We start from the raw sequence: 27,336 nt of genomic DNA on the forward strand, positions 1-27,336 counted from the left end.
TAATTATTCTCTCAGTAACTTTACCCATGATATTTGCCAATTTGATTGTACTTGGGATGTCAAATATTCATCGATTTTAACGACAGCAACCTCGCCGTTGGCTTCCCTCTTCTTGAGCTCCCTCCATAGAATGCCTACCGCGCCTGACTGATGGCCTTTCAAGGGCACGCCGTCCTTGCCAAACATTCCCGATCGAAAAACAATAAGAGGCATTTTTACATTATTATCGCAGTTGACCCTGGCCTTCCTCCATTTCTTTTCTTTAGCTGGTGGCTGTTCCCTCTCCATATCAAGCGTGGAACGGATTGCCGAAATTGGTTGGGATGGTAGCCTATTAGAAGTGATCAGTATCAGGCATCCGTCAGTTACAACTAATGGCATACCTTCCTACGTATATTGACTTCTTTTTAAACTTTTTTCGATTCTTTCTTGTTTTCTTACTGTCTTGTCTGTTCTTATTTCTTTTCTTTTTCTTTCTTTTCCTTCTGTTCTTGCTATATTTCCAGCCACCGTTTATCACTATGTTTGCCATTTCAGCTCTAGCGCACTGTATTCCTTGATAGTTTCGGAATCGTGTAGCTGCAATCTGTTCGTAATTGTAAAAATCCAGTAATGTTTCTAGATGCCAAAGGTAATAGCTGACATAATGAAGAAACATTTCTGCCTTGGAGATCTTCCCTGTGGGAAAGTTTGATTCGATATATTCAATGCCAAGTCGCCGTTTCTCCTTGCTTAGCATCTGGTTTCTTCGTTTTGACCCCGTCATACCGTAGTACTCTGCTGTTGAGCATTTTCTTACTTCGTGGACTTCTGACCCACACCCGTAGGACGCATTGAAGACATCTCGCCGACCAGGGACAAGTGTACAAGGATGGTAATATGATGATATTTCATTAATGCTAAAATCGTCCAGTTCCAATTCGATTTCCCTTTCTTTCTTGCTTCTCGCAAAGTGGAAAGGAGTCTGATAGCCATTTGTTGTGATCTGATTAGTGAACATGCAGCCTTCGTCCCTAGTTCATTTGTAATAACTCTATCATTGTCGACTGTTGGCTTAATATAACTTACTTGAAAAAGCGGTATTTGTCAAGATTGAAAACAGTTTGGAAAACCGTCAGACGCTGGTTATATGTCCGTGGAACAGGCATTTTCAGCAGCCCAGCCAGTGTTTCTGCATTGATGTCGATAAATCTCCAGTTTCGAGAAGGCAGAGGAACCAAGGAAAATAGACTGGGTAAAGCGCGCGTATTTGATTTCTCTTGGATATGCGGCGTCTGTTGATGCTCGTCATGATACTGCTGTAGAATGTAATGTAACGCGGGTATGAAATTGCCAGGTTTTGCAGCCATTTCTTTGGTAGTACACGGCCGTGGCATGTATGGCATCAATTCCATCCAAATCTCTTGTATCGCATTGCCAATTTCAATGGAGCATGGTAAAAGATATCGTGGCATCACGGGATCACCACCGGCAAGGATCTCCTATACGTAATCATTTGCAATTTTTGATGCCATATCCTTTTGCATTGCCTACATAAAAACATCATTAAATAAGCAAGATGTGAAGGATGACTGATGACGGTCGTAAGATGCTGACTGGTACGAACTTTTGTAACTCTAAAATAGTATATTTCTCAACCCTGGATTGGAAGTACTCCACGATTATTTTGGTGTAAGCGTCCTTTATGACGTTGCAGGCGGATGCAAATGTTTGAGCATAATATTTGAAGTTGTTCACGGGGTAAATGAGCGCAGGATACTGTGTTTGACTGAATTCCAGGAATCCAGTAAGTCGTCAGGCAAGTTTGGATTATCATTCGTAATTTCTTGCCCAAGGACAAGCTGAGCCATTGAATAAAAGAACTGCTGTGAGAACACGTAAGTGGGGATGCTGCTATGAGCATTCTGGACGATATAGATATCCACGAATAGCATGACTCTGATGACGACGTTTTGCATGAATTGTGACAAGTTTTGAATACCTTGCAATAGTTGTTCACTGTATTCGTCACGAACAACATCCAGAAGAGGTACTGTTCGGGTGAAACGTTCGACACTCCCGCCAAAGCGCTGTTCGACAAGTTCCTTCATGTTGGGTACATGATAAGGGCAATCGTTGGAAGATAATCTCGAATGGTTCGCTGAGCCACACCTGGGACATGGTTTTGCATTCGGGTTCTTGTTCTGTTCATTTCTTTCAATTCTTCCCTTCTTCTTCCTCCTTCAGTCTGCCTCCTTTTTCGTCCGACTGGTTCATTTTTGTTTATTATCAATGTGTACAAAACCTACAATAATTATACTAACCTCTTTCATGCTCGAACAATCTGCATTTTTTGTTCCTTTTTGACTTATGGCCATTTCCGCCGCAGTCTTTGCAAATGACTGCAAAACAGCAGATTAGTCTTACAGCCTATGCTTGTGATCATTTTGCGTGTACCATGTTCTCGTTCTTTCTGGATTATTTTCCATGCCTTCTTGAAAAGCAATAGCAAAAGTGGAGGATACAGTACTATCCCCCACAGACCAGTACGGCAGAGAAGAGCTCAATGAAGAAATACAAATTCAAGCTGCCGCTATCCATTGTGATGAATAGAGATGAAGAAGGAAGAAAAGCGTTTGCTCTGCGATTATGCAAGACATAAATTATACTGTCAATGCAGCCTCAAAATTATTCGTTCTTGTTTCTCGATCGTTTCAGGCCCATTTGGTCTACATATTTTATGGCTTTCCGTCCTCCTGCGTCGTATACTCATAGGGATCACTATTCACATACACCTACTGTATTTTGGATCATTAGTAGGCTCACGATACATTTTGCAATGGATACTTTCCTGTATCCGTTTTCAGCATTACATTTTTTACTCCAAAAAATAACGACGGTATACCTCGCATACAAGTACAGCTTGTCTAATAGATAACCTAGAGACGAAAAGGAGAGCCTCTAAGCTCTGTATTATATGGCCAGGCTTTTTTAAGTTATTCACACATACAAAACTTATTAAAACGAAGATGGTATAATATACGCTATCTGCCACAAGCATTAATCCAGGAGATGTTTCCTTTTTTTGAAACGATTCGTGTCGACCTCAGTAACAGAGATCAATCTCTGTAATGATCAACACAAATCCTTCTCGATCTTAGTTTTCTTTTTCTATGATGATTTATGTGATAACCATATTCTTGGAAAACTAAAATTGAATATAGCAGATAGTAGGGTTTAATACTTATAAGAGAGCCATCTCTTACTGAGTAGAACGAGTGCAATCGTTCTGCCAGCTACGACTTTGGGCGGTTGGCTGTTAAATATAATTCAGTAAGCTCGCGAGATTATTGAAATTATGCTTGCTTGCAGGTGATGGACTCAGAAGCTGGAGAGCTCACTATATATTTCAGTCGAATTTAATGGTATTGATTCGGGATCGCTTTGTTTAGGTTGCGAGTCTTTAAGCATTAACCACAAATGCACACGCGACGAGTATCCGGAGCAAGTTTTATTCATTTGAAGACATTATTTCTACATGAAGTTTATTCGGCGATGGACAACATGACCTCAAATTAGATTTACATAGTTACAAATTGGGGCCTATGTAACGTTTATGACTTTAGCAATGCGAAGGAAGGCGGCAATCGCTTCAGCTGCAATGGCAAACAGAAGAGAAGGAGCATCATCGAAGACATACTGCTAGTGGACTTTCCATATCGACATAATAGTGCAGAAAACAATACATGTCCAGTCTAACTGAAATTGTAGTAGCACCTTGAAGCAAACAGTACGAATTTGCAGGGTATCTCAGCTAGCGAAGTTTATTCTCTCATTGCTTTGACCAAGATGAACCGCCATCGTCAGCCTTGATGACAGCCTTCTCAATTATTTTTTACATATCGACCAAAATTATGCTTCCTTTGTGACCGCGAAATTGAGGCCAAAAACCTGTAAACATTTCTGTGTGGGCGTGCTGCCAGCAAACTTGTCGTCCCCCCACTCCAAACAGCATCATGTCCACTCGCGGCACGCAAGACTTGCCACCCTCTGGAGGTTACGGTGAAGTAAGATACCGCCGCTACTTGCCAAAGCGCGGACCTTCTGGTTTGGTCCTCTTGTCCGGCATCGTCGGTGTCATGGCTTATGGCTTCTACAAGGTCGGCCAAGGCAACTATGAACGAAGGTAATGCAAAACAAAAGAACCGAGGCATTATATGTCCACGTCCTCTTGTAGCTGACACGGCAATGCCAATGTTTACAGAGAATTGAAGCGCGAAAACCTTTGGTCCCGCATCCACCTTATCCCGCTGTTGACAGCCGAATCTGATCGTGACCTGTACCGCCGTACTCTTGCTGCAAAGGAACGAGAAGCCGAGACTATGAAGGATGTCGAGGGCTGGAAGGTCGGCGAATCTGTGTACAACACCACCAAATACTTTACTCCACCATCCTATGTCACTGTTCCCGAAAAGAATTAAAAATGGAAACAACCATGTTCTGGTCACTTTTGTTAGAGAGAAACATATCGACCTTTTTGGATTGGAAACGAGCACATGTACGCAATAGAGACACAGTCGCACACGTTACTTTTATCTATACATACACACAAAACCTTGGATCTTGAACGGGTCATGCCAGTACATCTGCTCGCTGCGAAGCAGATTGTTTGTTTTCTTCTTGAGCAAACATTTACAGAAAGGGCTCTTAACCATCCAATTGATGAAGAGAGACCGTTGGCCTTTATTCGAAAGAGAGAGAGAGAGAGAAAGGGAGAGACAGGAAGCATGGAAGAGATTGGACAGTTGTTTGGTATACATTAAATATTATGGAGAACAAGGTTAGATGACTATGATTCACCGGATGCACGCGGCGATGAACTTCGTTTTCGCTTGCTGCCAGTTTGTGCATTTGAATCTTCAAATTCTTGCTCTGGCGATGATAACCGTTTATCATCTTCTTCGTCGTTCAGTAAGCTCTGTAGCATAAGTCTTCTTCGTCGCTTGGCTGCTTGATTTGTGTCCACCATATTGCGTAGCAGGTTACCCTGCAGACCAAGGTTGTGCGGTCCAATGATGGAGTGGTGCACATGCTCGATAGATTTGAAATACCTTACAGTCTTTGCGATAATACATGTAAGTTCTCACCTTTCTTTTTTCCACCCTTGTAATTACTTACCTTGACGTGAAGTTCAAGTGTAGCATCTTCGTCGCAGACGATGAGTCCCTTGGGATGCAGCTGTATCGCAGACACAGTCCACATGTGGTTCACACCTTCCTCTACACATTTTGCGAGTGCCAAACTCTTGTGCGCACCCGTAATAACCACCATCACTTCTCTAGCATCCATAACAGTTCTATTCGACCTGGTGTGAGATGACCTATCATCATTGGATCGGTTGACGCTTACGCTACACCCACAGTCAACGCGAGCTTGGGTACACGGGTGATATCTCCTCCAAAGAACCGCGCATTAGCGATAATCGTCTCGTACGCGAGTGTCTTGACACGTGTCCGTGACGTGAGAGACGAGCCAGGCTCATTAAACGCAATGTGCCCGTCAGGTCCAATACCTGGATTATCACCTGGGCGTTAGCATAATAACATCCTTGACTGCGCATTGTCGATTTATTACCGCCCAAGAACAGCTCTATGCCACCTAGCTTTGCAATCTCTGCTTCAAACTTGCGGCACTCTTCGTCAAGATCTTCAGCGTTGCCATCGAGTATATGCACATTTTCCTTTCTAATGTCGACGTGTTTGAACAAGTGGTTCCACATGAACGTGTGGTACGATTGAGGATGATCGCTGCAGTAGTTCGGCGTTGAGTCGCTCAAAAATCTGATCTATTCTTCTCGCCGTAGCACACTTACGCAGGCAATCCAACATACTCGTCCATGTTGAATGTCACGACATTTTCAAAGCTTACTTGTCCAGCCTTGTAGAACTCTACAAGCTTGTGGTACACGCCGATAGGAGAAGAGCCTGTAGGCAAGCCAAGCACAAATGGCCGCTCTTTGGTGGGTTGGAATTGATTTATTCGTTCCTTCACGTAATAGGCTGCATGCAAGCGTGAGGAGATTGTCACATCACATATCCATCCTATGCCTTACCAACGTAGGAGGAGACCTCCTCGTAGTCTTGCCGGATTATCAGGCGCATTGAAGAGAGAAAATCGTCTTGGGAAAAAAGGTAAAAAATGAAACCCTGATCAGGGTCCGCTTCAAATACTTTACAAGAAACGGGGGAAAGATCCTTTCCGCGGATTACATTTGCTTGCAGATCAACTTATACTTTTAGGTCTATTACTCTCCTTCCACCAACGTAGTAGACCCTTTGACTTCCTCTAAAACCAGCGCTTGTTGTCTTCTTCTCGCATTACTCTCTGCAATTTTTTTCTCACAGGGTCCTCAGATGCTTAGCTAATTTACAGGGAACCCTGAATACCGCAAATTTTTGTTGCCGCCACGTTTCTGTGCAACCCCTCCCCCAGCAATAATAACATGAATGCAGGCCAAAAAAGAAAAAATGAGCACAATTTTTACAAAGCCCAAAAGGACTCACAGAAAATTTATACACGCGTAACGTGGCTACAGGGAGACGTGAGAGAGAGAGAGTGAAGAATGGATAGACAAGACTAAAGGGAATCATCTGCGAAAGGGAATTGGTTCTTCTACTTTTGCATGACCTCGTTGTAATTCTTTATACGTCGCGATTGCCGTTGCTTGATACGTTCGTACTTGTAAAATAGATTTGCAAGATCCTAAGCTACAGTTTTAATCCATCGCTCTATCTCTCAAAAGAGTGTATCGCGTACCTTGGCTACCACAAACAGACACCCGCCCAGAATATTTCGGTGGAATGGTTCAGGGAAATACTGTCGTACAAGCCTAAAGTGATCGAGGATACTGGGATATTCTTCTCGTGAGTATTATGCAAATAATTATTTACGGTGCAAAAAGAAAAACTTACCTTCCAACAAGACTGCTTATAGTCGGCCACAATAATGCTCCCATGACGGTGATACCAAGACTGCTGTGTTCTCTACCATTCATGAGAGCATCGGCCTCTCTCTCGCGCTGGTCCTGGGCAGCCCGCTCCTCACGTTCAAGCTCTTCTCTTCGTCGTCTTTCGTTCTGCTGTTCTTCCCACAATGGATCGCCCAGGATATCTGCATTGTATCTATGAAGTTCTTGTCGAAAAGCTTGCAGAGATGTTCCATTTCCATCTCCGGCAGTTATGGGTTCGCCTCTGGTAGCAGGTCTAGGTAGCGTGGTAGTTTGCGGCTGCTGTTGCTGTTGTTGCTGTCGAGAGCTTCTACGTAGATGAATAAGCTTGCGCGAAAGATGATGTTGAGCCAGCAAGTATAGATTATTGTAGAGCAGACTATGAATATATATTTCATCAGAATTAACGCAACATAGTATCAGTTGTCGCCGTACTTACCGAATCCAAGGCAGAATACCCAAAGTCAAAGCAGGTGACGGTGGCCAGCTCATCTGGATAGGTGGGTGCTGATTTGCGTAGGTTGCTCGAAGAAGCAGCATAGCCGCGAAAGGTAGTACTCCGTCAGCCCATCGAGATCTTGAGAGAATCAACGCTGCCGGGATGCACGGCAATCCAATCCATGTACGATACGTCCACGTTGCTGGGTGCCCCAGGAGTCTTTGACCTTCCCGAGCACCAAACAGTGTGAGAACAGTGTATACGCCGTACGTAGCCGAGGTCAGTGTAACGCTGCAACCGAGTCCCAAAACAGTCAAATACGGCGTTGCTGTTTGCACCAGGCTATCAACAAGTGTCAACAGTGCAAGAGGCAGACTCTTTTGTTCTGTAAGATAATACGGTGTGTTGCATTGCGGGCAGTACACCTTTAAACCGACGGTTATCAATCAATTGCTCGCTACTCCTTTGCTCCCACACTATAATACCTTCTTCAACGGCGAACCTTTTTGATTCTCCGTAATCCAGTCAAGCAAGCATTGTTCGTGTGAAACGAGCGAGCATTTGCATGGCTTGACCCAGTTGCCTTCAGAGTCGCCATCCTCGCCAAAGCATATCCAGCACCGTCTTTCTTCGTCACTCGCTATCTGCGTCGCAGGAGTAGCCGTGGGTGTCCTTTGCACTGACGACGGCACTGTACTCGACTCGTGGCGGGAGCTCCGTGGCCGGGGTGCAAGTATCGTCGAAGACGACGAAGAAGACGCACTTGATTGAGATATGGCTGAAGTGTTATCGTCGTCGTTGTCGTGATTGACAAGCACTCGTCTGGGTGTACTTGCACTGCTGCTGCTCCTCCGGGATGCACTTGTATTTGACGATGTTCTGCTTGCTGTTCTTACAATGTTACTCTGCTCCTCATGGTCTTCCTGTTGATTTGACCGTTGATATGCATAGTAACCAGCTGCGCTCATTAGTTGACAATTTGCACGAAAATGAGACATGGTGGGAAACTACAGCATGACTTGAGGCGCTTCTTGTCGTCGGAGTGGAAACGGATTGCTTGTGAAATTGATCATGAATACTCGTCAGTATAGTCGCTACTTTGCTCTATTGGTTTCCTTAACCTGATTTTGGATGCGTCCGTTGCCTTCATCTCTTATTTTAACCGGAATCAAATGATGCTAATTGTCAAAGAGTGCAAAATCAAGCTGGAAATAATCGCTATGAAAAAGCGACTTCCAAGTACGCGGAAGAATAGCTTCGAAGATATACTGGTATGCAGCTTGAAAGGTCTTTTGTTGATCCAATACAAGAATTAAGGATATCACAGGCATGGAGAGTTTTATATATCCCTCTCTTTTGCAAACTTCTTGCTTGGATAGGAGCAAGACATCCTTTCATGCATACCCTCCAACTGTAATTCCAATAGTCAAGTACTACGCAAATATGCAACGTATCTGCCTTGAAGTGGGGTATGTGAAATGTTATTGAGATTAAGAAAAAGATGTGTCGTTGGGGGAATAAAAGTATAAACTATTCTTCTAAAACGGTTCCGAAGAATCGATAACTCGCAAGCGACGCATAATGCGATCCATCTCACTGCGAGCAATCTTGATGGTCTCTTCATGCGACAGCGTAGCTGATGACGATTTTTCTAACTTCTGGCGCAATTGCACAACTTGTTTCTCAATATCTTTAAGTGTTTCCACCTGTTGCTTCTCCATATCCTTGTGCGCATTTTCCAGATCCTTTACTTGACGATCCATGGGCTCTAACACCTCCTTGATCCTGGTCTCTGCCTCTTCTTGAGCTTTCAATGCCTTAGCTGATATGTGTGATAGCTCCTGGTACGTCTTTGCAATCATCTGTAGCAATTCTTCCTTTTCTGCCTTGTATTTACCCTGTATCCGCTCGATATCCTGGCGGATCTGTGTATACTCGCTTGCAGCTTCGGCCTCCAAAGTCGCTTGCTGCTCCGTGGCTTCTCTTAGCTGATCATCGAGTTCCTTGAGATGCCCCATCCCACGCTGTGCAGTCTCAATCTCTTCGGTGTATTTTTTAACTTGCCCCTCGAAAAAGAAGGCAGTAGCCTTTGCGTTCTCCGCTTGCCGATCCTTGCGGTTACTCATATCTGTCAATGTCTGGATCTCGGTCTTGAGCTTGCGATTCGTGCGTCCGCTTTCTTGCGCATGCAGTTCGGCGGCTTTGGCTTGCTGACGGGTCTGATCCAGCTCGAGTCGTAGCTGCGCAAGCTCACGTTCGGCTTTCGAGATCTTTTGCTGAAGTTCCCCGATATCCGTACCGGTCGTTCTCGACGTAGGCGTCCCTGACCGAGGGTGCGTACCATCTACGAGCACCGAGTTGGATCAATGACTTACGTTGGCTACATGTCTGGGACCTACTCTCGGCATTCACTCCATTGTCTGACATCTCAGTGCTGGTAAAATAGGAGAGAAGAAAGGATGGGTAGGAGCTAGAAGGGGTGCCAAATCGGGTGAACTCGTGCATGAAGATTTCCTTTGCACTGCAATCCATTCCATACACACACGTAATATACCTTTCGTATCCATTTGGTAGAAATGTAAAATTCATTTATCCCATGTATTGATGCAAACCGAATCGCTCGTAAAACCAGTAGTTAAATTCCAAGAAGCAGGGATAATCTCCAAGCTTTTGTTAAAAGAGACTAGATATAGAAGCAGCATAGTTTACGCATAGATATAAAGAAGCAAATTACTTAAATAATGAATTGATGATAGCGACTTGAGAGATATGATCTGCAAGGAAAATATCACCTGCAAAGTGATGAGACTTAATACATTTTGTGTGGTTGTGTCGGAAGATCACACAGAGAGAAATTGCAAGCCTCTTTTTTTCTGTCAAGCTAAAATGTCCAGACCTGAGCACATTGCACCACCAGAGATTGTATGTCATTAATGCATAGCTTGAAGCAGAGTTTGCGCTAACACAAAGTCTAGTTTTATGGCGAGACCGAGGCGAGAAAATATACCGAAAAGTAAGTCGTGACAGATCGATCGTTTTGAAAAGATCTCATGTGCCTGACAAGACAACGCATAGCTCTCGGATAGCTTCGGTCCAAGCGGATATGGCCTACAGAGCATTAGAGTTATTAAACTTGCCGCCTGGACCTGCTTTTTTGCTGGATATCGGTTGTGGATCCGGTCTCAGCGGCGAAATCCTCGAAGAAGAAGGACATGTATGGGTAGGCATGGACATTGCTCCTGCCATGTTGGGTATGTGGCTTTCTTCTGGACGGCGAAAGGGAGAGCATATGCTGATATCATGTATGGAAAAAGATATTGCTAGAGAACGTGAAGTAGAAGGCGATCTGTTTTTACACGATGCTGGCCACGGCGTAGGTTTCCGACCGGGTGTTTTCGATGGTGCCATTAGGTAAACAGAGAAGGAAGAAAAAACTATCATGCATGAATGTGGCGTTGATTGATTCATGTGTAAAAAAAGCATCTCAGTTTTGCAATGGCTATGCAACGCAGACAAGACGATCAACCGGCCGAAAGCTCGATTACAACGTTTCTTCTCCACCCTTTATGCATCGTTACGCAAAGGCGCGCGCGCCATCTTCCAGTTCTACCCAGAAAACGACGACCAGATCCAGCTTATCATTGACGTAGCCACTCGATGCGGTTTTGAAGGTGGTCTGCTGGTTGATTACCCCAATTCCACCAAAGCAAAGAAATATTTCCTGGTGCTATTCGCTGGCCAACAGTCAGGTGTAAAGAATCAAATGCCACGAGCGTTAGGCGAGAACGGCGAGTTACATCCAGACGAGGCAAAATCGATCGCATACGAGGGACGGAGGGCTCAAGTCCACAGACGCAAATCGCGCAAGCCAGTCAAGGACAAGAAATGGATTATGCACAAGAAGGATATTGCCCGGGAAAGAGGCGACAAACCAGTTGCCAGAGATTCAAAGTACACGGGAAGAAAGAGGAAAGTTCGTTTCTAACAAGTTTGCATTCATTGTCACATAATATATATATATCTTCCTATCTTTTCTGCATTCCGGTTACCATGCATATTGTTTAAATACAATTTTTGTTTTGATGATACAAGTTGGTTGTTCAAATCCGGACAATACTTGTGAACCACCGTGACCAACAAAAGCAATTTTCTTAAAGTGGTTAGTCCAGTCCCGCCAATTACCGTATGCAGCCCGAGCGCTCTCAAAAACTTCCTTGTCCATTTTGGCAACATTCCTTTTTTCAGAAGCATGCTTTAAATACAAAGTTAAAACAGCAGCTGAATGTTCTGACTAATGAAAGTGTTGCTAGAAGGCGAGTTTTCACTTATAAAGAGGATTAAAAGAAATTGTGCGTTCAGTTACTCAACGATATTGTTCTCCGTCGCGGTATTGCTAAGCTTAACAACGTTGTTTTCATTGTCCTGCGTGCATGCTAATGGATACAATCGAGCAACGGCGTATGAATTATTTTGAGGAATGCCGAGCCTGGCAACGATGGAACGTTGATAGTCAGCGTGATCTTGCTCACAATAAGGTTTGAATAACATAGCAACCGCGCGCAGGCCGTCGCTATGCTCTAAGCATCTACCCCATTTATACAAAGCAAGCATACCAACTGCATGTAGAACACCGAAACATTTTTTTCTTCTGGAACATTTTAGACTTATCGGGCAAATTGTTAGGGATGGGCCAAAATCGCGCACATGCTTGCCGTCCAGTTCGATGTTAGAGTGCCTTCTCTAGCTCGCCAATTTCACTAGAGCACGCCAAAAAAAAAAGGTGCTAAACTTTAATGGAGCTTAACGTGGTAGTTGGATACAGCAGCGCTGATTTGGTAAAGAGGATGCTGCAGCCCGGAGATCCAACCTGTCCATTGCTTGGATCCCGCCGAGGTACCTGTGGTACCTGTCAAGGTCCTCCACTTTCCCTTTTCTTTCTTTTGTTTTATTCCCTGGGCGGACTTAGCCGGTAACACGTTTGACCACCCACTCTGCTTGCGTCTCAACAGAGGTGTGAACGATGGGCAAGTCCAGTAACAGAGCGCAAAACGTCGCTGATCTAGCGCAACTTGATTCACCAACCGAGGACTCCATCACCGCGACGTTGCGAAACCGGTTCGAAAATGACGCCATCTACACTCGCATCAACGATTCCGTGCTCGTTGCTGTCAACCCTTACAAAGAGTCTCTTCAGCTACAGACGTCTCCAGAATATGTCGCTGAATACAAGGAAATGACAACAACGGAGAACTTGGCACCGTTGGCACCACACTTATACCAAATGACCAACCAAGCATATCTTCACATGCGACGTACAGGCATAGATCAATCGATCATTCTCAGGTACACCGCACTAAAACACTTAACGATTTTATTATCGGTATCACTTACCACAAAAAATTATTAGCGGAGAAACAGGCAGCGGCAAGACAGAATCGACTAGACACGTTCTGCATCATTTGATGGCTCTAGGCAGTCATAAAAAGGAAACCAAGTTGCAAAACCAGATCAGTCAATCACAGCTGGTTCTCGAAGCTTTCGGTCACGCAAAGACATTGCACAATGTAAACGCGTCACGGTTCGGCAAGTATTTGGAGATACAGTTTAACGAACGTGGTCGAATGTCCGGCGCAAAGACCTTGAATTATCTTTTGGACAAACGACGAGTGGTCCAGGTCCCTAGAGGCGAGCAGAACTTCCATGCTTTCTATTATTTAATGGCGGGAGCTACGGCTGAAGAAAAGGAAATATTGCAACTCAATGACAAGACGGACTATCGCTACCTTGCAGGCGCAGCTGCTGCGACAGCCGAGGATGACGCAGAAGGATACGAATCACTTAAAATTGCGCTGAAGGCGGTGGGTATAGGCAAGCGGCATCAGGCACGGATCATGCAACTCTTGGCATGTTTGTTACACATGGGCAATCTGCAATTTGTGGACGGAACTGGATTGCAGGAAGCGCCGACAGTTAGAAACCCGGAAACGCTCGATCTAGTGGCAGACTTTCTAGGTGTCGATCCGCAATCCTTGCTGGATATCCTTACATACAAGACGCAGATGATCAAAAAAGATGTAACGACGGTCATTTTGAATGCTGAACAAGCTGCACAGCAACGAGATGAGCTTGTTACTGTACTTTATTCCCTGCTATTTTCATGGCTTGTCGAACAAATCAATGCAAAGCTTTGCAACGATTCCGTCAGCGGCGTTATTGGCATCCTCGACCTACCTGGACCTCACAACTATTACAGCATAGCGTCTTTCGACCAATTTTCAGTCAATTTTGCACTTGAACATATACACAATTACATGCTGAGACAGCTATTCGAGACGGATGTCGGCGACTATCGCGCTGATGGTTTAGACGTGCCGGATGTTCCGTACTTTAGCAATGCGGCGTGTGTAGAGCTATTTGAACGGCCCAAACACGGTCTTTTAGACATTATCAACAACCACAGCAAATCCTCCAGTCGCGGCACTGATGCAAATATGCTTGACACCTTTTGTAAATACAATGGCGGGCACGACTCGTTTGCAATCAAGACGATTGATACCGGTGCTCGCATGTTTGCCGTCCAGCACTTTGCTGGCCAAGTTACATACAATCCAAACGGTTTTGTCGAAACGAACAAGGATATTCTAAATCCTGATTTTGTATCACTGTTTAGAGGCTCGGAGGAAACTCCAGAATCCTACAACTCGTTCCTCGTTGGCCTGTTTGCAGATAGCAGTATCCGCACAGAATCACATCCTAAACAATCAAATGCTATCCTGAACGCACAGCAAATCAATACACCGGCTCGGGGACCGTCCATGCGTCGATCTAAATCAACCCGCCGAAACAAGGTTGCAGAGCTAGAAGATATCAAGGATACCCCAAAGAGCCAGGATCGCAAAGCCAACATGGCTCTGTCGCAGCTGCAATCGGCGTTTGATGATCTTCTCACCACGTTGGACGAAACGACTCCGTGGTTTGTCTTTTGTATTCGACCCAATGACAACGGCGCACCGAATGCATTTGATACGCAACGCGTTAGAGCCCAGATACGAGCTCTCGGTCTTGCACAAATTGCTGAACGTATGAAGACCGCTTACACCATGTCATATTTTCACGAGGAATTTTGCGAACGTTACGCAGCAACATTGCACGCTGTGGGTGTACAACCCGATCGAGATGCACGCGCGCAGTGCGAGGCTGTTGCTGCTATCTTTGGTTGGTTAGAAACGCAGGTTGCAATCGGAAACAATAGGGTAAGTCTCCATTAAAATGTCTAGATGATGGATGAAAGCGTATCTCACACCGCAATACAGATATTCTTGAATGAAACGACGTGGCGCCAGTTAGAAGATCAAATCCGGGCTGTAGAGAAAGAAGAACAACGACGACAAAAAGATGAAAGACGACTGCAAGAAGAAGGAAACATGGCACCTTTCACGCGGGACCCCAGCGCAGAAGCTCTCTCTACACTGTCATACGGCTCGAATGTCGATCTGTTGAATATAGCGGATACTGCCAGTGAAAGACGCACGAGAGCTACGGCGTACGCAGCTGCTGCCGGCCTGCCCGCGCCGCGTATGCCTGACGGTACCATATCTGTATATTCTGACGACCAGCGTTCATTTATCTCCGAGTTTGAGTATTTGCGAGAACATCCATATCACGAATCGACATCCCAGGCCGGTTCAGACGGCTTCACTTCCAATGCATCTGCGTATCTAGAAATGAAGCAAATGCTTGGACAGTCAGGCACCACAGTCGAAGCAGATATGCCTGTCGAGAGCGACGAACCAACTCCAGGGCGAAGACGATGGGTCGCATTTGTTTGGTTCATGACATGGTGGATACCTAGCAAATTTCTCGACTGCTGCGGCCATATGAAACGCAAAGATGTACAAATGGCTTGGAGAGAAAAGATAACCCTCTGTATGATCATCTTTTTAATGTCTGGGTTTATCATTTGGTTTCTTGTCGGTTTTGGCCGTATCATTTGCCCCCATCAAGACGTATTCTCGCAAGCAGAGTTGCAAGCTCACAGTGACTCGGGCAACGCATATGTTGCGATTCGAGGCGAAGTTTTCGATCTTACAAGCTTTGCACCGCGACACTGGGCGGCTGGCATCATACCGAGCAGTGCGATCTTGGCATATGGAGGCACAGACGCTACTGATCTCTTCCCTGTCCAGGTATCAGCGCTTTGTCAGGGCACTACCGGCTCAGTGTCACCTTACGTCAACCTCGACTTTCAAGTTAATGCTTCAGACTCTAATGCCCGCTACCACGATTTCCGTATATCCAGCACCGATTATCAGCCGGATTGGTACTATCAAAAGATCACGTATCTGCGCAAAAACTTTAAGCTCGGCAACATGGGATATACACCGCAGGATTTAGAGGAACAGGCCAACAACCCCACAGACGTCGGTGGTATTACGACGAATCGCGTGTGGGGTATTCTCGACAATGAGATCTACGACCTCACGTACTATACCCTCGGTGGACGCACGACGCAGGCTCCTCCAGGCCAATCTGCTCCCTCCGACGTGGACTTGAATTTTATGGACGAGTCAATTGTCAACCTGTTCCGTACAAAATCAGGCACAGATATCACCGAATATTGGAATGCTCTGGAACTCGACGATACTGTAAAGTATCGCCAAAAAGTATGCCTGCGCAATCTTTTCTATGCCGGCCGAGTCGATCAACGTAAATCTGCAAAGTGTATCTTTGCCGAGTATCTGCTGTTGATTGTCACATTGCTGCTTTGCTTGGTTATCGTTTTCAAGTTTTTGGCGGCCCTCCAGTTCGGTACAAGACGAGAGCCTGAAGAGCACGACAAGTTCATTATATGCCAAGTGCCTTGTTACACTGAAGATGAGGATTCTTTGCGAAAGACGATCGATTCTATTTCCACGCTCAACTACGACGACAAGCGAAAATTATTGTTTATTATCTGCGACGGCATGATCGTTGGCGGTGGTAACGACAGGCCTACGCCGCGCATTGTCTTGGATGTCCTCGGCGTGGATCCACGCGTTGATCCTGAACCGCTTTCCTTCTTATCACTCGGCGAAGGTGCCAAGCAACACAACATGGCAAAGATATATTCTGGTCTGTATGAAGTGCACGGTCACGTAGTACCGTACATTGTCGTAGTCAAGGTCGGAAAGCCTAGCGAGCGACAAAAACCTGGCAACCGAGGCAAACGTGATTCTCAGCTTATCTTGATGCGTTTCTTGAACAAGGTTCACTTCAACTCACCCATGACTCCCATGGAACTAGAGTTGTATCACCAAATCAAGAATGTTATTGGCGTTAATCCAAGTTTCTATGAATTTGTCCTGATGGTGGATGCCGACACAGAAGTCAGCAAGGATGGTCTGAACAGAATGGTCTCATGCTTCGTGCACGACTCCAAGATCATTGGCTTGTGCGGCGAGACGCTGCTCTCCAACGCCAAAGATACGTGGGTCACAATGATCCAAGTTTACGAATACTTTATCTCGCATTATCTCGTCAAGGCTTTCGAATCCTTGTTTGGCTCAGTGACATGTTTACCTGGCTGTTTCTGTATGTATCGTATCCGATCAGCTACAAGGAACCAGCCCCTGTTGATCGCAAACCAGATCATTGAAGATTACGCTGTCAACAAGGTCGATACATTGCACAAGAAGAATTTGCTGTTCCTGGGTGAAGATCGATATCTTACTACCTTAATTCTCAAGCATTTCCCAACGCACAAGACCAAGTTTACACCGGATGCAAAGTGTGAAACGAATGCACCTGACCAGTGGTCTGTCCTGCTCTCTCAGCGTCGTCGATGGATCAATTCGACTATCCACAACTTGGGTGAACTCGTCTATCTACCGCAGCTCTGTGGTTTCTGCTGTTTCTCGATGCGTTTCATTGTCATGCTTGATTTGGTTAGCACTTTGGTGCAGCCAGCTATCGTTGGATATCTCATCTATCTTATTTACACGCTCGCAACATCAAGTAGCACAGTTCCGATCATGTCTATTCTTACGATTGCCGGTGTCTACGGTCTACAGACAATTATCTTTATATTGCACCGCAAGTGGGAGCATATCATTTGGATGATCATCTCTATTATGGCGATTCCAGTGTTTTCCTTCCTCATCCCAGTGTATTCATACTGGCACTTTGACGACTTTTCGTGGGGTAACACTCGTGTTGTTATGGGTGAGAAGGGACGCAAGAAAATGGTTGTTGCCGACGAAGGCACGTTTGATCCACGGTCGATACCGACCATGACCTGGGAGCAATATGAATCAGCGCTGCTTGCCGAAGATTGGAACGACAATGCTTCGCAGGGTTCAAGGTATACCTCGCGGTCAGGATACAGCAGTGGCCACGTCAGCAGCTACTGGTATCCACCGGAAAAGTCAGTCATTTAAAAAGATATACATATTATACATAGTTTAGTAGCCTTTTAATCCAGCATGTGCATCAAATCCCTTCTTCTTTTTCCTCCGTCCTTATTCTTATCTTTCCTTCACAATGTATTCTATACACACAAACAATGATTCTGATGGCATCTTGTCTCTGTCAATAGCAAACGTGCGGTGTCCTTGTTTACAAGTCGTCTAGTGGCGGGATTCTAACATTTATTGCTTTGCAGGACGTTGTCTTTCGCCAAAGATGGTGGTGCCCACACGGACGTTGGTTGATCCGGCTTTAAGTGCCTGTACAAAATCACCGGACATTCCCATGCTCAACTCGAGTTTCCGTCCGCCGAGTGCTTTTTCAACTTGCTCCTTACAATCTGCGAGGCACTGTGATAATTTAAAAAGTGTCAGAAACCCGTGGGGATACATAAAACTATCAATAAAGTTACCTTGAAATCAGGATTCTCGACGTTAGGATCCCGTCCAAACATGCCAATTGTCATTAAGCCAGATAGTTTCAGTTGAGGGCAGGACTCAACAATGTGTTTGCAGACATCAACGCATTGCTCTGGATCTACGCCGCTTTTTGCTAATACAAAATATGTTAGCCCTGGGACGGCAAATTCCACCATTTCTGCATAAATTGTTTACCTTCTTCTCGACTTGTATTTACTTGGACAAAGACGTTTAGAGGTTCAGTTCGCACTGCAGCGCATGCCTTATTTAAAGTATCTGCCTTTTTAATGCTATCTACAGTCTCGACGACGAACAAATTAGGGATAGCTGCGACTGTCTTGCACTTGTTGCTTTGCAGATTGCCAATGAAATGCCACTGGATATCTCGAGGGAGCTATATGTGAAAAACATATGGTTAGTAACTGGATCCAAGACAAAGATTCCTTCTCCACCTTTTCAGCCTTTTCGACCAGTTCTTGCACCTACGAAGCAGCAGCTGTTGGCACATAAGCCCAACCTTTAATTTATCGAACGACGCTACTTGCATAGTTCTCACCAAAGTGACGCTGTCCAGTCTCGTAAGCATACATTACGTCCTCGGCAGGTTTATATTTGCTGACAGCTACGAGTCGCGCCTGCAACCGACGGTCGCTGGTGAATGGGACGATTCAACGAGATCAATGTGTGTAGGGGGAATACTTACCTCGCACTGCGTTGCCTGCATTGCCTCACGCACTGCTCTGAGATTCTCTGCAATATTCTGTTTGCGTGTATCTGCCATTTTGTGTAGTAACCGAGCGGTAGGTCGACAAAGACGAAGAAGCATGGAGTTGCACACGCGCACAAGCAGCAGAAAATTCTGGATTAATGCTGCGCAGCTCTAATACTTTCTGATGATTGGGAAAAGAAACATCCTAAGTCAATCTAATATGTTCTTCTTTGAATGTATCCTTTGCTCTTGAGGCAATGTATACTCGGTAATAGCAGGAAATATGTGTGGTTGACATACAAGCCAGTAGTAATGTGCATTGAAACATATTTGCCCTTTTAGAAGGGAGATTTGTCACGCTCTCTGTTTATATGAAATAAAAGAATGACAATACGCCTGCTAGCTTTTAGGCCATCCTCTAGGTAATATCAAGTTCGAGAATTTTTTCGCGCATTCTGCTCCAAGAATACAGTAACAGCAGCCCACATAATGAATTTGGCAGAGATCCAAAAATGAACAGTCCCAATTTTCACTTGCAGGTCTTTCAGCCCGGACCCAAGCAGCAGCTTCTCTACACAATATGATTCACCTTCTAGGTGTCAACCTGCCTGAGCGAAAGCTCGTTAGGTACATTTCTGATTACTCAACCTTCTACTGTTTCAGTTGACCTGATGCAAATGGTGTTTAGCACGGCGTTGCAATACTTTTACGGCATTGGCGAACCAACCGCATTCAAACTATGCGAGCAGCTCAACATTCCAAAAACGCTCAAAGTTGGCGAACTCAATGATATGCAAATCACACAAATCACAGATAAATTGTCTTCAATGACCATTGAAACTGACTTGAAGCGTCAAGTTCGCGCCAACGTCATGCACCACCGTAACATTGGCAACTACATTGGTAAACGCCACGCAATGAGTTTACCCGTCCGCGGTCAGCGAACCAGAAACAATGCGAAAACAGCAAAGAGACTCAACGGACGATGGGTACAACGACGAGACTACAGCGTGTAAGTTTGGTACAGAAAAGTACAGCCAGGAACTTAATTGACACACATATTCTCTATCTTTAGATGGGCCGAAGCCGCTGCCAGCCCGCTCCAAAAGTTCATCAACACCTTCAGATCCTTATAGACGACCCTCATTCTTTTTCCCTCCACAATAATAAAACGCACTTGACAGAATTGTTTTTGTATTATACAAATTCATCGATAATAGGAGGAGTAGCAGGGTATTGCCGTAATTTAGTGATATGTGAGCATAAGCGGGGCAGACTTGCGCCTGCGTTCAGATGCCTGTGAAGAAGCAAGTACGATCAGTCAGGATTCTTTCACATCCTGCAAACAAGGAGCATATTACCTCCCAGCCCTTGCCATCGTTGATAAGCATCCAGTCAAATATCCCATCGTCCTTGGTTTTTAGTCTATCCAGTGTTTTGTTGAAAAGCTGATAACAAAAATCATAGTCGGGAGTCTCGTCGAATCGAAGATTTCGAGCATAGTGAAGAAATATACTGAATTCAACTGCAAAGCGTATATTGATTGAGCTGCTAACATTCCTTTCAAAAGGATACCATGGTATATCTTACCAGGAAGACCTGATGTGAGGACGCTGATGGGTGTTTCTTGCTTGATCTGTGCGATCCTTTCATATTTCGCCTCCTCGTTGGGCGCCTTGATGCCTTGCCACGGCAAGGCACCTTTTAGAAAATATAACAGGACGTAGCCCAAGGATTCCAGGTCATCGCGGCGTGATTGCTCTGATATATATACAAATTCTCATCAGTTCCCTCATTTCTTCCCTCTCTTCCCTTTGGATGCCTCTACATACCTCTGCCGAGATGGGTACGGAGGCTCATGTAGCGTGCCGTGCCTGACAGGCTATTCCGTTCGCAGTCTGCAATGTGCTTTCCTGTCTTTGGGTCCCGATACGACTTGGCCATACCAAAGTCGATCATGAATATCTCTCCTGTCTTGCCCGACCCTGCGCGACCGATCAAAAAGTTATCTGGTTTGACGTCTCTGTAGATCAATCCGAGTTCGTGTATCGCTTGCAGTAATCGTATCTGCCTCAAGTGGGTCAGTGATCGTATATATATATATATATACACCATTTTCAGTCTTTTACCATTTGTTTCGCAACTATAGCAACAGTCTTTGCAGAAAACTTTTGGTCACATAGTTCGAAAAGCTCCTCTAAATCGGGACCCAGTAGCTCAAGCACCAGGACGTTGTAGCCACCTTCAGTTCCAAAATAGTAAGTGGCTGGAAATCCGGCTATTAGGGAAATGCGGATCAGAAAAAGGTGTAATCGTGTCAAAAAAAAAGACTATACTTTACGCATATTCTCTAGCATGGAATATATGGTCTGCTCCTCACGAAGCTGTGGTATACGTGCGTGGCATGATTCAAACTTTATTGCAACTGGCTCGCCTGTCTCCATATTGGTACCTAACGGCGGTGCGCTGTCATAGAGCGTGTCGTGCAATAACGAACAGCGTTTCGTCATTACCTTCATAAAGAACACCAAAGCTTCCAGATCCTAGCTTGTTGCCGACCTTGAAGTGATCGCCGACAATGTCCGGGATTGGTCCGTCTTCTGGAATGTGGTGTCTGTTTGGTGCATGGCGGTTGCCCATATGAAATAGTAAAAGTAGCAGTCTCAAGAGCGGACAGGCGGAGTGGGCGGTCGTGGATCATGCCTCATTCCAACGCTTTTATGCAGGACAGCAGCAGCTTAGACGAAAATGGACGCAAAAGAAACACGCCCAGATTGCAGGTTCCCACAAAAAATAGTCGCTCTCTCCCACACGGAATGTAAACAAACTAAACATAAAATGACGCTCTCTTGTTGCAAGGCAAACTTTGGGTTTATTAAAGAACGCATATGCCCGTCATCGATCGCCCCTTCCATTCTGTACGAATATGAAACAATCTGCTACGGTGGGGTCGGATAGAGACAGCAGGGTCTGTGTGGTCCGGTTTCATTGACCATGCTTGAAACGGTTGGAAGCACATGAGCAGGGCTTGCGACCAGCACCTGCAGCTGCATAAACGAGGGTGGAAAAAAGTACCCAACCGATGCATATTTAACCACCCAGAGGAGGGTTTTGTATTTTTTCCCAAGTGTCTCTTTCATCCTTTTCGCAATACTGTCAAAATGAACAGACCTGATCAAACACAGACATCTTCTACAGAACCACAGGTAATTTAAACTTTGTAGTCAGCGGTACTGAGTCATCGTTTGGGCTGACATTTGCTTTTGACAGCAGCAACGCCGTCGTAGCTCCATGTGGGATGCCATCAGCGGTGGCATCTATCGAGCTTCAGAAGCTCACGTCAAAGCTATTCGAAGTTCAGATGGTACTGGCTTCGCGCCTGCTGGTTCCATTTTTGATGAAACCTTTGGTGGTTCCGCCCTTTGGGAAACCAACATGAACCGCCCAAAGCACGACGATGCCTGGAAACGTGAGCGCAACAAGCTCGCTGAAGACGCCCTGCGACAAATGTCGTAAAATGTTATCCCATGAATGCTACTTCCGAACTCTCCCCTATGTTATCCAATTGTCTCTATACTTTCCACTACCCCATCTCTATCCAAAAACTTCCTTTTTTTCCCTTTTGCTCTGCTTCAATAACAACGATGAATGAATAAAAATGGAAACCCCGGATTCCCCCCTTTGGAATTGGCGCGCATCGAAACCGCTTTCATTTTCCTCTAACGCGTGTGTTGCTAAATGACCTTTGCAGATCGGGAAGTGGTGCGCCTCGCTAAAGCAGTATACACGCACTTGAAACTTCGCGATCGCATTTCGCGTTTGTCTTGCGCGGTGCACAATTTACCTGCAGAGGCACAGAAAATGCAGACCTTGTACGTGACAGACAAGGACATCCTGAAGAAAGCGGTCAGAGATTTTCTCCAGTGGAAACCTAGTAACGGTACAAGCAAGTCTTTGGAGTCGTTCAATGCACAGTTAGACGAAGCAATCATGACAGCCTGCAACTGTATGTCCTCGTTGGTGAATTTGTTTTTAAAATATATTTAAAATATTGACAGGATATGACATTTGAATGCGCCTGTAGTAACCGAGGATCTTCTGGAGGAGGAAGTGGAGACGCCGTCGTCCACGTCTTCGTCGTCGTCATCTTTTCTTCACAAACGTGCCGCAAACGAAGCATGCGGTGAAAGAGCGGCAAAAAAGCGAGCGTATTCCAACGGCAGCTGCGCATCATTCTCGCCTCCAACACCACCACTTTCACCTTACGAGCCGCTTGGCGATATCCATGACGGAAAACCTATCAACGTTCTATGTAGTCCGAAACGTCGTATAAAATGCATAGACGAAGCACCATGGCCCGCAGTCTTTGAGCTCGCAAGATTTATGACGCAGTGTCACGTAGATTGGCATGAATTGACGTTTGAAGCTCTGCAACGCTTCATGGACACAGCCAAAACTGAGCCACGCAAATTGTATGAGGAGATGATGAAATGGTACGAGCTCAACAAGAAGAGTTCTACGAACAGATTTGCAATCATGGATCGATGTTCAGAATATGTCTGGCACCATCTTGAAAGAAACACGATCAATATCGACAAGACACGCATGATACATTTCAGCGCACAGTTGGCTTTGGTACCAAACCAGCCGCCGTCAATCCAGCTTCGACCACCCAAAGTCAACGCGTCCAATCGTTTCTTTCGAAAGTATGGCGAGGATCGCTTCCTCGAGCTCAAATTGAGCCGCTTGGCAAATTCTGGCTTGATTCGCCAGTTTACCGACTATTTCCTCAGACCCTTTGTGCTGATGGGCAGGACGTTCAGATTCCTCTTTATCAAGGACGATGTAGTTATTCTATTTGCGACAGATGGCCCCGGCCTGGAACCCATCAGCATTCGTCAAGTCATTGATTGGCATATTCCAATTTTGGAGAATTGGGACATGCCCATCAGCAAATTTGCTAGCCGGATGTCGCTTGGCTATAGCAATAGTATCCCGACCTTAACGTTTGCTGCCGAGAATATTCGCTATATTGAAGATATATATTCGGGTGCGTACGGCGACGAAGAAACATGTATGACAGACGGCTGCGGTCTTATATCCATTTCGGCTATGCGCAAGATCATGAATTGTGAAAAGACAGACGAACTTCCATGCGCGGTCCAGGGACGCATAGGTGGAGCAAAGGGCATATGGATAGTCGCACCGGATCTTGACTTTAACCAAGGTGATTGGATAAGCATCCGCAAAAGCCAACTCAAGTTTACGACTGGTCTTCCACAATTTGACATGACGCACGACCCTCACCATTACACGTTCGATCTCGTAAAAAATGCGATTTGCATTTATCCCTCCAGTCTTAACACCCAGTTCATCCAATGTCTGTCGTCTGGCGGAGTGCCGACCCAGGTCTTCATCGATCTGCTGAGAGAATACCTGGACCGTCTGACGCACGTGGTAGCTCAAAACCACAATGTAAGAATTCTCAGGGATTGGATCGACAAGACTGGAAATATCATGCGTGCACGGTGGGAACTGGAAAACACGGAGAAAGACACGTGGCGCGATCCAGCCAGCCACGCAGACGACTATGTTGAGTGCCGATCAAACGATGAAGATCCTTTGGAAACTCCTTTGCAGCGAACCAACGATGATTACTGGAGAGTAAATACATACTCTGGAATGCCGGCTGCGATGTACGAAACCGCCGTGCGGATGTTGGACTCTGGTTTCGACTTATCAAATCCATACCTGGCAACCAAAGTAACAAATATGTTTCGAGACGTTATGAGATCGGTGACGACAAAGTACAAGATCGAGGTTGAGCAGTCATGCACTGTCACTTGCATTGCAGATCCTACCGGAAAGCTGGAACCAGGACAAGTATTCTTACAGCTGTCAAGTCGCAAAAAGGATGAAAAGACCGGCATTCGAGCAAACATCATTATCGGCGATGTTATTGTCACACGTAATCCTTGCGGTTTGAAAAGCGATGTCCAGAAAGTTAAAGCAGTTGATTGTGAAGAACTTCGGATATACACAGACGTTATCATCTTTCCTATCAAGGGAGAACGATCATTAGCAAGCATGCTTAGTGGAGGAGATTACGATGGTGACATTGTAAGCTAGATAGAAAATACAGAGACAATGCGTGTATGATTTAACATATTGTGTTACCAGGTATTCTGCTGCTGGGATCAGCGCATAGTGGAACCATTTGTAGCTTCTCCGGTGCCTCCAGTGCCAGAGGCTATGGAAAAGGTGTTTGACAAGAACAAGACCAAAGTTCAACAAGAATTGTCAAAGACAAGAGACGAAGCTGGTCAGGAACTAGCTTTGCAAAAAGCATTCATTTCAGTCGCGTTGCCTGATGGCACTTTGGGCATTTACGAAAACTGGAGAACTGTGCTGGCAGAAAAAGTGTCACTTGACGACCCGGATGTGATATACCTGGCGCACATGTGTGCAAAATTAGTCGATGCACCCAAGCAGGGTTTGGCGCTCAAGCAGCCGGTGCTCATTGCTGATCGGCGCAAGTTTGCAAAGATACCCCAACCAGCCTGGTTCGTATACAAGCGCAACAAACAGCGAGAGAAAACTTTCAAATCATATCAAGAGACCAACAAAGACATTGTAGCAAACCACGGACCTCCTGTTACCACCATGGACCATCTTCACGAAATCGTTTTAAACGAAATTGATACCTTTACAAAATACTCTCGAAGCATATTTGCTGAAGACGATGTGAAGTTCAAAGATCCAGACCTCTCGCAGCCGTGGATGGAAGCATGGAAGTTTGCAGAGGAAAGCGGTGATCAGCTACTGATTGGAGACCTGGAGCGAATACAGCATGCAATCGACGCGCAGCATGAACAATTCGTAAATGACTGCAAAGACCTCTTGTTCGCAAAGCAGAACAGGACAGACAGTCGATACGATCCCTCCAGAGCATTTGATCCCTTTTTATCAGAAAACAGCGACTTTATCAACATGTTCGAACTAGAAGAATTCTTTGCACGCGAGTTTTTCAATATACCCTCAGCAGTCAAGTCCACCACCCTCAAACTCGACATACAAGTTAACGGCGGCAAATTCCTGTCAACCCTCAAAGCAAGCTATGCCTATATACATAGCATGGAGAAACAGTCCAAGTACTCCAGATATTGTTACATCGTTGCCTTTGACACGTTGCGTCGGTTGAAAGCCGACGCACGTGCAAAAGCAGCAAAGCAAAATGGCACAGCTGAATCTCTAGTTCCTTATATGTATACAGCGATGAGCCTCAACCGAAGCTGGGTGCGCCGTTTAAAGGAGTCGAAATCGAACGTGGATTGCGGCGCAGCTCGTGTGCGTCTTGTATTCAATTCGGAAGAGAAAGAGGATAAAGATTAGTAAACGCAAGCACGTGAAAAAATTTGTCACTGTATGATTTTTAGTTCATTTAATGTAAAGCTTCTGCCCAACAGACGCATCACAAGTTCTTTTTCCGTATTGAGGGATACTGTTACAAAAGTACTTTGACAAACACCACGCATGTTTGCATGCATGCGTGGAGACAATTCGAGACAGAAACCTGATACGTTATCATAACATTTTCACGCATATTGATTATACGGATTTCTATTGATTTGTCTATCTACACGGAATTCGAAGAGATAGGAGGGTCAGCAATGGATTTGGTAGGAATGCCGATAAAAGGCTTACCGGCATCAGAGGAGACCGGATAGCAGTTTTCACTTCTAACTCAAGTCATGTCTTTCTTTTATTTTGAATTAGCTCTCGTTGTTGCTTCCTGGATGGTAGATAAATGATTCTCTATTCTATCTCATTGTTCCTACCATCATTGCCCATTTCTTCTTTTTACTCTCCTTTCATTTTGAGGTATGTATAGCGGGAAAATTTCCATGTTGATCTACATCTGTACAATGTATAGTTCGTTTCCAACAGAAGAAGATTGCATGGTTTTAACGGAACGTATAAGGATAAAGCCCGACACTCGCTATTCTTGGTTTCCTCTTTTTTGCACGTTTACTCTCTTGATACCTGTTGCAACAACGAGAAAACAAGGTTAATTGAGGAGAACATGTCGAAATCAATAAGGGTGGATGCATATATTCTGAAAAAAAAAGCGAGGATTCTCAAACAAAACATTTCGTCTAGGCTCACACATGCCCAACAGTCGGCTGTCAACCCGGCCTTTTCGAGTTCCAAGTGATCCTCGTTGTCCGAGGGCAGATTTTGCAGGCTTGCTGGAAAGTTGCGTCGAACATGTATTTGGCGGTTGGAAGTACTTTCCGACGCATTTACCAAAGCAACTTCGCTGTCCGTAATAATAGCGTTG

General features: G+C 45.2%; 12 protein-coding genes across 12 annotated transcripts; 6 read left to right on the forward strand and 6 right to left on the reverse strand.

Annotated features, from left to right (window-relative positions):
* Positions 1-3: 3 nt before the first annotated feature.
* VTP01DRAFT_9516 (uncharacterized protein) lies at positions 4-2,090 on the reverse strand (the record flags this gene model as incomplete). The annotated part of the gene is made up of 5 exons (XM_069388751.1): positions 4-331; positions 549-1,013; positions 1,069-1,481; positions 1,573-1,768; positions 1,831-2,090. The coding sequence occupies 5 exons, from the start codon at positions 2,088-2,090 to the stop codon at positions 4-6; spliced, it is 1,662 nt and encodes a 553-aa protein (XP_069239936.1).
* Positions 2,091-3,995: 1,905 nt separating this feature from the next.
* On the forward strand, positions 3,996-4,460 carry VTP01DRAFT_9517 (uncharacterized protein; the record flags this gene model as incomplete). The annotated part of the gene is made up of 2 exons (XM_069388752.1): positions 3,996-4,165; positions 4,244-4,460. 2 exons carry the CDS (start codon positions 3,996-3,998, stop codon positions 4,458-4,460), a joined length of 387 nt encoding a protein of 128 aa, XP_069239937.1.
* A 368-nt stretch (positions 4,461-4,828) lies between these two features.
* On the reverse strand, positions 4,829-6,140 carry VTP01DRAFT_9518 (uncharacterized protein; the record flags this gene model as incomplete). The annotated part of the gene is made up of 6 exons (XM_069388753.1): positions 4,829-5,098; positions 5,158-5,335; positions 5,389-5,551; positions 5,614-5,786; positions 5,852-6,038; positions 6,092-6,140. The coding sequence occupies 6 exons, from the start codon at positions 6,138-6,140 to the stop codon at positions 4,829-4,831; spliced, it is 1,020 nt and encodes a 339-aa protein (XP_069239938.1).
* A 511-nt stretch (positions 6,141-6,651) lies between these two features.
* VTP01DRAFT_9519 (uncharacterized protein) lies at positions 6,652-8,392 on the reverse strand (the record flags this gene model as incomplete). The annotated part of the gene is made up of 5 exons (XM_069388754.1): positions 6,652-6,741; positions 6,796-6,886; positions 6,951-7,364; positions 7,425-7,849; positions 7,910-8,392. The coding sequence occupies 5 exons, from the start codon at positions 8,390-8,392 to the stop codon at positions 6,652-6,654; spliced, it is 1,503 nt and encodes a 500-aa protein (XP_069239939.1).
* A 570-nt stretch (positions 8,393-8,962) lies between these two features.
* VTP01DRAFT_9520 (uncharacterized protein) lies at positions 8,963-9,851 on the reverse strand (the record flags this gene model as incomplete). The annotated part of the gene is made up of 2 exons (XM_069388756.1): positions 8,963-9,768; positions 9,824-9,851. 2 exons carry the CDS (start codon positions 9,849-9,851, stop codon positions 8,963-8,965), a joined length of 834 nt encoding a protein of 277 aa, XP_069239940.1.
* Positions 9,852-10,310: 459 nt separating this feature from the next.
* On the forward strand, positions 10,311-11,409 carry VTP01DRAFT_9521 (uncharacterized protein; the record flags this gene model as incomplete). Its single annotated transcript, XM_069388757.1, has 5 exons — positions 10,311-10,346; positions 10,400-10,437; positions 10,500-10,675; positions 10,739-10,835; positions 10,905-11,409. The coding sequence occupies 5 exons, from the start codon at positions 10,311-10,313 to the stop codon at positions 11,407-11,409; spliced, it is 852 nt and encodes a 283-aa protein (XP_069239941.1).
* Positions 11,410-12,444: 1,035 nt separating this feature from the next.
* Positions 12,445-17,839, forward strand: VTP01DRAFT_9522 (uncharacterized protein; the record flags this gene model as incomplete). The annotated part of the gene is made up of 3 exons (XM_069388758.1): positions 12,445-12,767; positions 12,832-14,677; positions 14,738-17,839. 3 exons carry the CDS (start codon positions 12,445-12,447, stop codon positions 17,837-17,839), a joined length of 5,271 nt encoding a protein of 1,756 aa, XP_069239942.1.
* Positions 17,840-18,049: 210 nt separating this feature from the next.
* On the reverse strand, positions 18,050-19,112 carry VTP01DRAFT_9523 (uncharacterized protein; the record flags this gene model as incomplete). The annotated part of the gene is made up of 6 exons (XM_069388759.1): positions 18,050-18,217; positions 18,280-18,419; positions 18,482-18,680; positions 18,739-18,768; positions 18,832-18,921; positions 18,990-19,112. The coding sequence occupies 6 exons, from the start codon at positions 19,110-19,112 to the stop codon at positions 18,050-18,052; spliced, it is 750 nt and encodes a 249-aa protein (XP_069239943.1).
* A 463-nt stretch (positions 19,113-19,575) lies between these two features.
* VTP01DRAFT_9524 (mitochondrial 37S ribosomal protein uS13m) lies at positions 19,576-20,131 on the forward strand (the record flags this gene model as incomplete). The annotated part of the gene is made up of 3 exons (XM_069388760.1): positions 19,576-19,591; positions 19,659-20,007; positions 20,071-20,131. The coding sequence occupies 3 exons, from the start codon at positions 19,576-19,578 to the stop codon at positions 20,129-20,131; spliced, it is 426 nt and encodes a 141-aa protein (XP_069239944.1).
* A 110-nt stretch (positions 20,132-20,241) lies between these two features.
* Positions 20,242-21,635, reverse strand: VTP01DRAFT_9525 (uncharacterized protein; the record flags this gene model as incomplete). Its single annotated transcript, XM_069388761.1, has 7 exons — positions 20,242-20,292; positions 20,357-20,520; positions 20,586-20,756; positions 20,828-21,062; positions 21,125-21,273; positions 21,337-21,447; positions 21,509-21,635. The coding sequence occupies 7 exons, from the start codon at positions 21,633-21,635 to the stop codon at positions 20,242-20,244; spliced, it is 1,008 nt and encodes a 335-aa protein (XP_069239945.1).
* Positions 21,636-22,156: 521 nt separating this feature from the next.
* VTP01DRAFT_9526 (uncharacterized protein) lies at positions 22,157-22,511 on the forward strand (the record flags this gene model as incomplete). The annotated part of the gene is made up of 2 exons (XM_069388762.1): positions 22,157-22,201; positions 22,266-22,511. 2 exons carry the CDS (start codon positions 22,157-22,159, stop codon positions 22,509-22,511), a joined length of 291 nt encoding a protein of 96 aa, XP_069239946.1.
* A 222-nt stretch (positions 22,512-22,733) lies between these two features.
* Positions 22,734-26,387, forward strand: VTP01DRAFT_9527 (uncharacterized protein; the record flags this gene model as incomplete). Its single annotated transcript, XM_069388763.1, has 3 exons — positions 22,734-23,001; positions 23,080-25,115; positions 25,176-26,387. 3 exons carry the CDS (start codon positions 22,734-22,736, stop codon positions 26,385-26,387), a joined length of 3,516 nt encoding a protein of 1,171 aa, XP_069239947.1.
* Between the last annotated feature and the right edge of the window lie 949 nt (positions 26,388-27,336).

The sequence above is a fragment of the Rhizomucor pusillus genome (genome assembly GCF_041956525.1).
Source record: "Rhizomucor pusillus strain CBS 183.67 unplaced genomic scaffold VTP01scaffold_7, whole genome shotgun sequence".
Classification (NCBI taxonomy): domain Eukaryota; kingdom Fungi; phylum Mucoromycota; class Mucoromycetes; order Mucorales; family Lichtheimiaceae; genus Rhizomucor; species Rhizomucor pusillus.